Source organism: Anopheles maculipalpis, chromosome 2RL (assembly GCF_943734695.1).
Source record: "Anopheles maculipalpis chromosome 2RL, idAnoMacuDA_375_x, whole genome shotgun sequence".
In the NCBI taxonomy this organism is placed as follows: Eukaryota; Metazoa; Arthropoda; class Insecta; order Diptera; family Culicidae; genus Anopheles; species Anopheles maculipalpis.
The window spans coordinates 30,061,120-30,073,284 of NC_064871.1; the positions used below are offsets into that span (position 1 = coordinate 30,061,120).

A 12,165-nucleotide genomic window follows, 5' to 3' on the forward strand; every position below is an offset into this window, starting at 1 on the left:
TGTGTGTGTGTGTGTGTGTGTGTGTGTGTGTGTGTGTGTGTGTGTGTATGTGGTAATTACGGACCCGCTTTCATCCATCCCGAGGGCAAACATTCAGCGTTTCCAATCCAGCGTTTCCAGCGTGCTTTTAAAATCAGGTATGCCCGTTTTCCGCGAGTTCTGGAAATTTTGCGTGCCTACGATAATGACCGCACCACATTACACATTTGTAGAACGTTCGGTACGGGCATGCAAAAGGTTCTGTTGATCGATGGTTGCAGTGCTCGAGGGCGCTTGTCGGCTGCCAATTTGGTGCGATCGGTTTCGACTACTGCGTGATGGGGCGCCCTAAAGCCTTGATGGTTGTTCTTCGGCTACAAGAGCCTTAGACGGTCGGAAATGGTCGCTGTCGGTAATGGTGCAAACGCGATGGTAAATGAATCGCTCTTGGCGCGCTGTGGATGCTATGGATCCAAAGCCAATCATTTACTTGAGGTTGGGTTTTTGTGGTGTGCTTTGTGATATGCAATCCCGCAGTGCTATCCGGTAATGGGGACGTATTACAACATTTACAAAACCGTAGTCCATTTCAACATGCACGAAACGCAATAAGGGGACATTGAAATCATACCTAACGAGGTTTAATTCTCTTCTGAATCTTGGTGTAGCTCAAGGACAATAATCAAGATCTGTCTCGTTGAGTTCCGTGTAGAAATCTTAAAAGTGAGATAACTTTAGGTCATATTTATCAACAATTCAGTCACATAATGAAAAGAATTGATCGATACCTGTGTCCCAATTTGCTTAAAGCGCATTCCATTGGCTCGGAAGTATTTGTTAGCTCTTAAGCCCTGCTCAAAATTCCTCAAATCTAAAAGTGCATGTTATTGCGTGCATACCAGCCAGCATCCTTATCATCGCTTTGGCCGCCCGTCCGAAATCCTCTCAATTTCACTTCAAACTCATCGCCAACTATTCTGCCCTTGTCCGGAACTCCTTTTACGTTCGACGAAAGTATTCGGGCAATCAGTTCTCCGCGTCTCAATCCTGGTCCACTCCAATCCAGCTGTTGCGTTGCAAACAGAGCAAAAGACCAACGAGACCATTTCGGGCCAAAGTTTTCGGTTTAGTATATGCCAGTATGTGTGTGTGTGTAAGCATCACATTCCAGCATTGACCGCAGAATTTCGTTCGAGCGTTTAAAGTTCGGCAAGAGCAAACAACGCACAACGGTTTTGTTGGTTAGCAGCGAGGAATTTTGCCTCGTATGTTCAGAACTTGACCGGTTGACTATGGCTGGAGATTTTTGAAGGAGCTTTTGTGTGTGGAGTGAAGAACACCCAAGGAAAAAGGGCGAAAAAGAAATAGAGAGAAAGAGACAGAGAGACAAAAAAAGGCATACTTTTGCTTGTAAGGTTATTGAGGTGACCTGGACCTTTGGTACCTAGTGCGGGCGATTTTCTTAGCATCAATCAAGTCACCCACCGACCGCTGCTCCTTGGCTATAAAGTCTAGCCCGGGTTTAGGGTCGAAGGTGATAAGGATGAAAAGTTAATTTCCATTCATCATAAACACATCACCCAGAACGGGGGATGCCACCCCAAAAGGGAGCAAAGAAAGATGCTGACTCGCTAAAACTTGAGAAGGCAAGCAGGGCTAGCCAGACGCGAAGGCAGAAAATTCTTGGTACGGCCAGATCCATCAGCCAGCGCGTGTGGTCATAATTCATCAAAAGCAGCGCGTTTTCGAACAGTAACTTGAAGTTGTTCTCCAGCCAAGCATCACGTTGACGGCTGTAATAGTGCGTCTAAATCATAATTAATATGTCTATCGTGTTTGCCTGTCTTGATCGAAGACAGTTCTATCGGTGCTGAACGAAACGGCGTTTGCGTCAGGCTTGCGGGCTGATAAAACGTTCTTCCCTTTAGGTGGATGACCCGCATACGGGGGAGGCAGAAAACCGGATGGAGACGGAAACCGAGTCCTCACCTTGGCCTATCGAATTTCTTTCTTTCCGAAACGTACCGAGGAACAAGTGTTCACACATACGCTGCGTAAGACCGCGGAAAGCCCTTCGCGGGGAGTGGAACATACTGTATGTGGTAGTGTGGTTGATATCGTACGCGCAGGAACAGGCAACGCTGTACAATCCTCTCAAACGTCATTCAACAAGCTTTTCCAGTTTTCCAAGTTCCAGTTTGGGTTTCTTCCTTCGGTTTTCTCCAATTCCGTTGCCATAGCACAGTTGATTTCTTCTGCTCTCGGGAATGGCGATGGTTCGATTGTGTTAAAGTGCCGTAAATAAACACCGTTGACAACCTGACGACGCTGTAATACGAATCTTGGGATCCCGGGTGTTTCCCGGCTTCCTCTTGCGCATAAGGTTGTCGAACAGTGTCGTCGTTAACTGTGCCGTGCTACGAAGATGGATGGATTCGATTTCACTAAAAGCGAGACGACTAAACGAGCTCACCCGAGCACCCTGTGGAAGACTTTTCGGACCAACAGGACCGTCTCAGATGAGGCGAGCGTGATGGAAAACTCACACCACACGAAAGGAGTGCCCTGGAGTGGAGGGTTTAACGTTTGCCGTGGTTTTGTAGCTCGTAAAAAAGGGAATCTGGCGCATCACGCATTCATCGGGACATCGGGACACGATAAACGTCAACTCTCACAAGATACGCGCTTGATACGCCTCCTACGCGTCCTTGCGGTGAAAAGTATCATGTTCCGGGACGCTTATTAGGCCATCCCCGGGTCAGATTGCGCATCATCGTCCCGGAGCTTTCGGGTGGGGTTTTTACGTACACCCTCGAAATAGGGACGCTTTTAAGAAGCTTCAGGGTGACACGGCGTACATTATCCTTGCACGTCGTTTACCGATGTTCAATTTTGACGGCGCTGTAAAGTTAAACCATCACCAAGGGATAAGGGAATATAGTTAATGGATCAATGTTTGGTGGCGGCGTCATGGGTTTGGGCTATTCTGCTCGTGTCTACTGTACTTTACGAGATTGGACAGATAAAATATTTATGCGCTCCCTGTAAACTAAGCAAAAGGTGCTAGTTTACCCTCATGTCCAATATCATTGTTAATGTTGATTGTCGTGGCGCGGTCGGTTTTGGGTAAGGAAAATATTTTATCTATTCAAATATTGAAACATCCCATTCCTAATGCGCACTAGGCCTACAAGGGATGAGTCCAAAAATTACGATTTTGAAATCCTCCAAGCAAGGTATAATTACCGGATGCTGTCAGTTCCATTGCGTACCAGTATCGTTTGAATGTATTCATTAGATGTCCAAAAACGCATCACAATGGGCAAAAGGCTCACTCTTTCTCTCGACTTAATGGTCCATCCAAATCTCTTGATTTGAAAGAGTTAAACAGCGTTTTTGTGGCAAATATCTTGAAGAAGAAATAAAATTTAATAACAGTGACCCCGAGAGAAATTTTTTGGGCATTTTAAGCGGGACTGAGCGTCCCATCCAAACAAAAAACCCTCACCCACGGGCGGCTTAATGACGCATCAAGTCACCACAGCAAGGTACAAAAATGGCAAGGGCTTTATGGTGGATGTGACTGCGAGCGCTAGATTGGAGGACCAGTGCAAATCAGCTGCTTTCGTCCGGTAGCAGCTGGAGCACGTTTTTGCACGCAAACCGGTTATGGTGGCAGTGGAAGAGTTTTTGAAGATCGCAAAATGTATGAACACCCGAAGCATTAACTTGACAGTGAACACACGGAGTAACGCAAAAAACAAGACACATCCAGAAAATGGTGAAGTATCGAAAAGGTGCCTGTGACTTCTCGGGTAATGTGACACAGATTAAAGAATAGAAAGAATTGGTATTAAATGATTTACAAAGTGACAAAAAAACGTTTGATTACATGAAAGTGAGCTTGTGTCTTTATTTTGGTAACAAGTATTCATTATTGATTCTAATCAAAAACTAGACAGTAGAGGTTGATCAATCAGAATTCTTCATGTTTTTGGATATCAAATTGTGTTTTCTAACTAACTCTTTTTAACATTCCGATTCTGGACAGTTGAAATAATAATAGTCTTCGTAATCAAAATAATCTTATAACCATCGATTAATCGTTATTAACTGTTAACATATTACAAAAAAGATATACGAACAGTAGGGGCTTTCTAAACCACCATACAGGATGTTGGTGACTAGATATTATCATTCTATAGTCGAAGAAGATCTTCATTCTTTATGAATGGCATTACAGTGTTGCTCATAGAGTTTGCTACGTTTAGAACCCATGCGTCTATGTTGTCCTGAAAACAATGCGGTTAAAACGTTATATTTGAATTTAAAACGGCTGTCAAAGAATGTATGGGTTAAAAAGAGCATTTTTATGTATCGCCATGTAAGTCATATCGCAATATCACCATAATTTTCCGTTTTACATTTACTACACCACCATTCGATCCTATCCGATCGTGCATATCTTAATGGTTACTAGAATAATTTGCATCACATCAAGCAATACACCATCACTGGGCACACTGTGTCATCCCGCCCGAAACACTCTCGAAAATTGTTTTTCCTAACACTACGCAAGCGCATAAACTGCGGCCAGTTTGTGTACAAACAAAACGCTGCGCATAGTTTAAAAATAATAGTCCTACACACGCATGCCATCCTTCGCAATGTCAGTTTAGCTCAGGGCGAGCATTTAGTCAATCCCATTTCCCGTTCTGCTAGGCATAGAAACTAGCGAGTTGCGGGCATTTCGATAAGAAACGATCCATGTGCTACTCGAACAAGTTTTGGAGAAAAAAAAAACTAAGTGATACATTTTGCACAACTCTCTGGCAAAATTCGATTTGCGAAGGTGAAAAGTAAGCGCACCCGGTAGCCTAATCGGTCGGGCCTTATATAAGCAAAAAAACAGAATTAACCGAGCAAGGAAGGGCAGGCCTGCCGCGCATGCCTACAAGGTGTCAATTATTTTTGTTGTGAAACATTTGGACCCTAACGCTAGTCGGTGACCAATTTGCAAACCTCAGTTAAGACGCAAATTGGGACATGAAGTGAACATTATTACCCAGTCGGCTTGAAAAAAATTGTATTTTTTTAGGTGACTCAAGATCCAAATCGGGCAGAGGTGTTGTGGTGCAAGATGTCCAAAAAGCTCCCCGTTCGCACGCTCAGCGAACTGACGCTAGCGGAGCTGGCGGGTACGATTGTGGGCGCGATCGGTACCATGGTGCAGACGAGCCATGCGTTTGGGATACCGCCCGACTACACGCTCCTGATGGTAGAGATCAACTCGTACATGGACAATCTGGGCGCCACGAGCAACATCTACGAGGATCTGCTGCGCGTGATCCTCTGCTCGGACTCGCTCGAAGCTTCGATGCGCTTCTGCTGTCTGCAGATGCTGCTAAACGAAGGCGTCCAGTGTTTGGTGACGGAAATCTTTCCACTGGCATACTACGAGCGTATACTGCAGGTGATCGCTGCACAGGGTCGTGGATTGCGCCAGCTAAACATGAAGGGTGTTTGGGTGAAGGAAGAATGCATGTGCTACATGTTCGAGATTGTGAAGCGTTTGCCACACCTGACCAAACTGACCATCCCTCACATTGCGAACGATAATCTGCTAAAGCACATCGCCGACTATAGTAAATGTATGAGACAGCTGGACATAAGCGGTGAAACCGACATTACGGAGATTGGTATTGAGTATCTGTGTTATGGTGAGTCTCGGAACTACATCACCTACCTGGATATTGGTTCGCTGGGAGAAGAAAACATTTGCCACACCGACGTGGCACTGTTGCTGCAGAATCTTCCCAACCTCGCTACGCTGCAGTCATACTCGTTTGTTGGCCGAAGTTTGCAGTACATTATCGAAAAGAAGGATGTGAACTTCCAGTGCCGTTTGGTGTATGTGCACGACACGGAAACTGACGCAGCAACGCTGGATGCGATCGTACGTTCCTGTCCACGGTTGGAGCACATCTACCTAGACTCACCGGAGGCAGGTATACTGGAGAAGCTAAGATCGGTAAAGTTGCGCCGGTTGAAGCTGTACAAGTTTAGCTCGTACGAATTGGTTGACTTGATGGAGCACATTGGCAAATCGCTGTACCATGTGACCGTGATCAAGGGCTATGGCCCGCTGGAGATCGATCGGCTCGTGCGCTCTTGTCCAAACTTGATTGATCTCGACTTTTACATGATGGATTCGTTAACGTTTGCGGGAGATACTAGCTTCACCAACCTGCAGGGACTGGAGATTTTGAGCAGTCCTATACAGAAACCTAGCTTGCGTCGTTTTATCTGTCACACGACTACGCTGCGTCGGCTGGCCGTCGATACGGTAACCTTCTCCGACGAGGACATCAGCTCGATGGTGATCGAGCATGACTTTTATCAGCTAGAGGACGTTTGGTTTACCTCGGCACCATACCTGTCGATCTCATCCGTGGAGGTAAGTTTTGGGTAACTACAATTACGACATTCATGACCATCTTTATTCACCAGATACTGATGGACCGTTGTCCGGAGCTGCAAAGCGTTGGCCAGCTGAGCGGATGGGCACTGACACCCGATGATGTGACGCTACTCCGTGGGATCCTGAAAAGCTGCAACTCCTCACTGGTACTATCACCAGCAAGTATATTTCCTTAATAGGTTCTCCCAAAAACGAAACTCAGACGCTCTGACCGGATGGGAGTTATTCATCTGCGTGTGTACTTACCGTTTACCAACGCTAACACCATGTTACCCCTGTTTGATTCTTTTTTGTGTTCCTCGTTGTTTGTCCATTTTGTCCCCTGCTCCCTTTCATCCGTGTCCCACACTACCCCTCTCCATCTCCTGACAGGTGCTCTATCTGTACCAGCCCCGAAGGAAAGCTAGGCACGCCATTTCGAGGATCGTAGTGCGACGTGACTGATCGCTAGCTCATGCAATAAAAATCCGTCAATGTGTACTGAATGCAAAAACCTTATCTTTAGGCCTGGTTTCATCAGTCGGATTAAGTTATGGGTTTCTCATGGCTTTTGTTTGCTTTTGTTTCTCACCTTTGCAGATGATACAGTCACTTTGATGGGGTACAGTTCGGTATGAAAGCTTGGCAAAAAAAAAACGGTTGTGATCGAAATCGAATGATTGGAAAACTTAATTTTGAGCTTTTATATCGCGGTGGTAAAACGCTCACTCACAACACAAACGAAAAGAAAGTTACCATTTTAAACAATAAACACGTGTCCTTTTGTTTAAAAATTTTTATCCATCCTCTTTGCTTTCGGTTTGATTCGGCCCGGTTTCTGAGACAGTTTGGTCGGGCTGTTGCGAATTATCGTTCATTATGTGCTTCCCGTTTCTGACTCCCAACTGTACTGCGCTGGTGCGGTTTGTTTGCGTTGCTTTTTGTGCTTCCTTCCTTCATCCCGGCAGCTGATTGATTCGCAGTGGTGCTTTGTTTCGCGCAATCGAACGAGCATAATCAGGTCGCTCCCTGTTCGCACAATCGTGCTGGGTAAGGGAATACGTTGAGAAAACAAAGTGCATACGAAGGACAAACACTTTAGCGCATTGAACAAGAACGAACCGAAGGCGACAGAGAAGAGGGAAGATTCTCGGTAGGATTCCATGGTGGATTCTGCTGTGCAACGTGCCTTTGGGAAGATGATGAAGCAAACATGCGATGCGAACTTGAATCTGATCATACGGCCAGTCTTTCAACAAGTTGAACACCTGCCGTTGTTTTCGAGAAGCAGCCAAGGGTAAGCAAACGTACTGTGAAGAAGTAGTCGAAGATGGAAAAAGGGCCCAGGCTATACAGCACAAAAACCGTTTCGTTTTCTTGGCCGGTAGAACTGGAAGATTGTGTTGACGAATGGCAAAAGCTTGGAGATAAGTCGAAGCTTGCAGGGTTCATCAACCGCAGTACGTTTGATACGCTACGTTTTATTAATACGTTTATAGGCTATATTGTTGTCTTTAGATATTATTACATTAAGGCATCACGGTCAAACTTAACCTAATCTTTTCAAAGTTGAACGGCAAGAATACCTAGAGATCTAAAGAGATCTGTATGAAAGGATTGTGTGGTTGTAGCGATAGCATCATTGATCCTCCTCCAGCAGGACCTGGATGTTATATCAATTTCTCAACGTACACTGGACTAGCTGTTCAGCTACGAATATCATCAAGGGAAGACGGAAATATGACAAATGATCCTTGATGGATCTGATGCTTCATGGTCTCACGGTTCTTCGTTTGAATTGATACATTAAATATCATTTTTAACGGTCCCGCGTATCAATGACAGACGGATTTTCTGTTTGGTGTCATTGATATCTGTTCTGACTATCTGTTCTAGTCCCTAGCCTTTGAACGTTCCTTGATGTAGAACGCTTTATTCAAGTAACAACGAGTCACTCAGGAATTCCAAGACAAAATTAAATGGAAATAAAAGGAGTTCGCTAGCGGATACAAGTTCAACCAGATCCAGATCGTATGTATTAAGTTGCCATATGAAGCTCTCCAGTGCTGTGATCGTAAACCATACATATAAACCTCTTGATAAAATGGTAAGCCATTTAAGCCCAAAAATTAAATACACTTGATCCTTTCTGGAATTTGCTCAGCCCTGCAACGAGGCAAAGAGCGCCACGAACGGTTCAATATGGTTCCGTTTATCGAGCCATTAAACCACGTTAGTAAACAGGAATTGCAACTGACTGCAAACAGTAATAAAACCCAGCTGCACCCAGATGCATTTTACGTTTTCCTAGAGCCGTCCCACCGAGACGCTTGCTTCTTTGGTCGTGTTATCGTGAAGCAGCAGGATTTCCTCGCTGCTAGCCCAACCACAGTACCGCTTGGGGACAACCTTGTGCTTTGTGCCCCCTATTCCAAACCTTGCTGACGCTAGCTAGTTTGCTCCAAAGTACGGAACGGCAACATTTGTTTCCCAGTTAGGTCCCGCCAGGAGGTTTAGTGTATTCTCGATGCTTCAATCTCCCCATCCAAGCACCGTTTTGCGTTGGAAAAGCGCCAAAGAAAAATCTCATAATAAATTTCTGCACAAAGTTTTCCTTTGTCAGATGGGATTACCTGCCTTTGGCGTGTCTGCCTGCTCCTCTCGCCATTGGGTGGCCTTGAACTAGTTGTGTGCGCTAGTGGGTGGGGGAGGACGAGAATTTGAAGAAAATAACCGCCAGAACTTGACCAACGCTCGCCGGGGGAAAGCAAATCAAACGGGCTTAAATGAAATATTCGCACACAGATCGCACAAGACAAGGTGTGTGTAGGAGAGGGAAGCAATTAAGAAGCCTCGGCATCGATGCCATCGCTGTACCGCGTGAGAGGGTAAGATTTATGAAACCAAACCCACTTCCCGGCAATTTATTCGCTCGGTGGTGAAATAGCTGGAGAGCGCTATATAAATTATAGCAACCGCGGATAAGGGAAGCTGAGCGTAGTTTTGAGATCTAAAGACGGTGCTGAAGCACTTGAATGTCAGTAGAATTCATTATGCTCCAACGCTCGCAGCAGCAGACACACCTTTCATATGCCCGACATCTTCAAATGACCTAAATTCCACCACCACCAGTGTACAAGTTTCCTCCCGAAACAGCTCGCTATAATTTATGGCACCGCACATGATTGACATGATCGCTCCATTCGCGTCGGTGCTGCTGTACTGTTCTCCAAAAATGCCACCTGTGCCGTGTAGTTTCGGTGCCTCTCGGTAGACGACCGAGAACCTGCCCTGGGAAGTAACTGGCACGATGCACTCTCATGGCCTCTTGGCGGCCATCAGATGTCCAGCGCAAGCCCGAAAGGTCACACAGATCAGTAAGCACCGTGGCAAACCGAGGAAAACCTTGCGCACGGAGCTTAGATGTCCAAATATTTGGGCAACGGTCTGTGAAGTCTCTAATATGATGCCGCCACGATCGTGAAGATGCCAATGAAGGTGGTAATCTTCATCGGTAACCACCAGCAGCTTGATCCAGTAACCATCGTTACCTTTCGCGATCACCGCCGATCTGATGCTGACCACTTTTGGAACACTGTGGAAACTGAGAGTGGTGAAATATAATTTTGTAAATTACACCGCTGAGATACCGCCATAAGCCTTTTTTTTGTTTTTTGTCCAATGCAATCGCCACCGCCGTTGCAGTGCGGTGGTCAAAACGGTGCCGTTATACAACGATCGCTTGATGAATCATAAAAAAAACAACTCGAACCGTAAAAGCGAGTAATAATAAATGAGAAACTCAACCACCATACCAAGCATCACTGCTGCACTTGTGGAAGGATTGGGAGATGCCTGGGGGATGCTGTGAGATGTAGCAACTTTGCTTGCCTGGCCACTCCAACGTGACGTGCTAGCTTGAAAGATATTGGTGGTGGAGTAAACCACGGTACAGTTTTGATTCTTTTTATGGCTGACCGATTAGGGACCGGACCCTCGGTGTTGCTGTGCGGAATCGAGCAGTTGAGCAAGTCCAACCAAAACAAGCGAGGGGATGCTTTCAATTGGAGCTAATCTTGCCATTATAGCAGATTCACACGAAGCGCGATCTTGAGCTGGGTTCGTGTCGAAAGACATCGCGGTCCCCAAAACGTGATCTTTTTTCATTCGTCAGAAACTGGACAGTGCATCGTCAGCGTCGTCCGGCTGTCGATACAGGTTGAGTTCTTGCTGCAGAGCTGCATATCAAGTAGGTGACGCGCTGCGTTTGCGACGTCCATTTCGTCGATCAACGGTATCGAAAAACGATATTTCAACAAAAAAACAGAAACAGGTCTTCTCAATTGCTTCCAATGGGTGGGGAGGATTGCTGGTTGCCTTTGGGGGAAAGTATTAAGAGGCTTTTGTGTATCCACCAAGCTTTCTCAGTCGCATCCATTCTTCGGTCCAGATCACTATCTCCCTGCCCATGACTCACCAATTATCGCGTTCGTTTTGGTATATCAGTTTTTCTTTGCGCTCACAGCACACACACACACACACGAACAGCGTGGCGTGGCCAGTGGACGATCGAAGAACAAAGCATTAGAATGCTAGGGCATAACGTTCCTCCCCCACCCAGAGGGCAAGAATAACGCAGCTCATGGGCCGGGCGACGTTTTCTTCTTCGGGGGAAGAAGTTCCGCAAAACGACGAATATCGAACACAAAAGCAAAGGTTCAACGATCTCGGGGGGAGGATTGGCTTGGTTGAGTTTGGTATAGGATGCATCTCGAGCCGCTGTGCTGTGGTCGTGATCATCGGGTTGATATGGAGGATATGGCGTCCACCTTTGCCACGGTGGTCCACGGTAATTGGGGGTACACGGTAATAATCGGTTGATTGTGTCGGGAGTTAATGGGGGCCTTTTGTTGTAGGGCTTAAGGGGTAGCTCAACTCTAATCTTTCCATTCGATTGGGAAGATCTAGAAGCTGTACAATAAGGTGTACCGTGTAGTGAGTCGAAAGCGCTAAAGCTTTCATTGAAGGAAAAGCGATTAATAAATGCGTTTTCTTTCGTTCCGGAATCATTTTGGTCAACTGTCAAGTCGATTTGGGTCAGAAAATGGACTTCAATGTTTATTTAAAATTTAAACTCAAAATCCAATGCATGTTTTCATCTTTACTTCCTTGTAGGAACATTCAAAAACTTGTTGCGTTGAAGTCAATCTTCATTAATGGGTCTTAATGGGATATCAACCGCATTGAAGCAAATTATGTTGCTGCTTAACACCTTCCGAAAAGAAACAATCTACAAACCATTCTCCAAAACACGCCGGAAGCGGTTGCGTTTAACGAACACGTTCCGAATATCGAAGAACTTTAAACTTCCAAAAAAACACAGATCGACTCACGAAAAACCATCGTACCAGAAAACCAGTTGCTTTACGAGTTCCGCAAACCGTGCACCGCCAGCAGGTACCACCAACCGAAGGTTCAATAGTCTTAAAGAAGGCTGTAAACAGTTTAGAGCGAACAAGATTAACTAACCGACCGAAAGCCTTTAACCAACAGCCTTCAAAAACAACGTGCGCTTGAATTGTAGGAAGGAGCGACGATTCTGCCATTGCTCCCTTCTTGCTGTCTTACTCTTCCTGAATCAGCTTCGCAAATCGGCAGCATCCTAAGCACGTCTAGGTCTACCTGTGAAGATTAGGCAGCTGGGAAGGTGGAAAACCTTGAATCAT

General features: G+C 45.7%; 1 protein-coding gene across 1 annotated transcript; it reads left to right on the forward strand.

Annotated features, from left to right (window-relative positions):
• The first annotated feature begins 5,116 nt into the window (after positions 1 to 5,116).
• LOC126557825 (uncharacterized) lies at positions 5,117 to 6,948 on the forward strand. The gene is made up of 3 exons (XM_050213722.1): positions 5,117 to 6,436; positions 6,490 to 6,606; positions 6,833 to 6,948. Exons 1-3 carry the CDS (start codon positions 5,120 to 5,122, stop codon positions 6,902 to 6,904), a joined length of 1,506 nt encoding a protein of 501 aa, XP_050069679.1. The 5' UTR covers positions 5,117 to 5,119; the 3' UTR covers positions 6,905 to 6,948.
• The last annotated feature ends 5,217 nt before the right edge of the window (positions 6,949 to 12,165 follow it).

Coding starts and splice junctions, on each gene's coding strand:
- LOC126557825 (XM_050213722.1), top strand. CDS start 5,120: ATGTCCAAAAAGCTCCCCGTTCGCACGCTCAGCGAACTGACGCTAGCG. Junction 6,437..6,489: donor TGTCGATCTCATCCGTGGAG/GTAAGTTTTGGG, acceptor TTTATTCACCAG/ATACTGATGGACCGTTGTCC. Junction 6,607..6,832: donor AAAGCTGCAACTCCTCACTG/GTACTATCACCA, acceptor ATCTCCTGACAG/GTGCTCTATCTGTACCAGCC.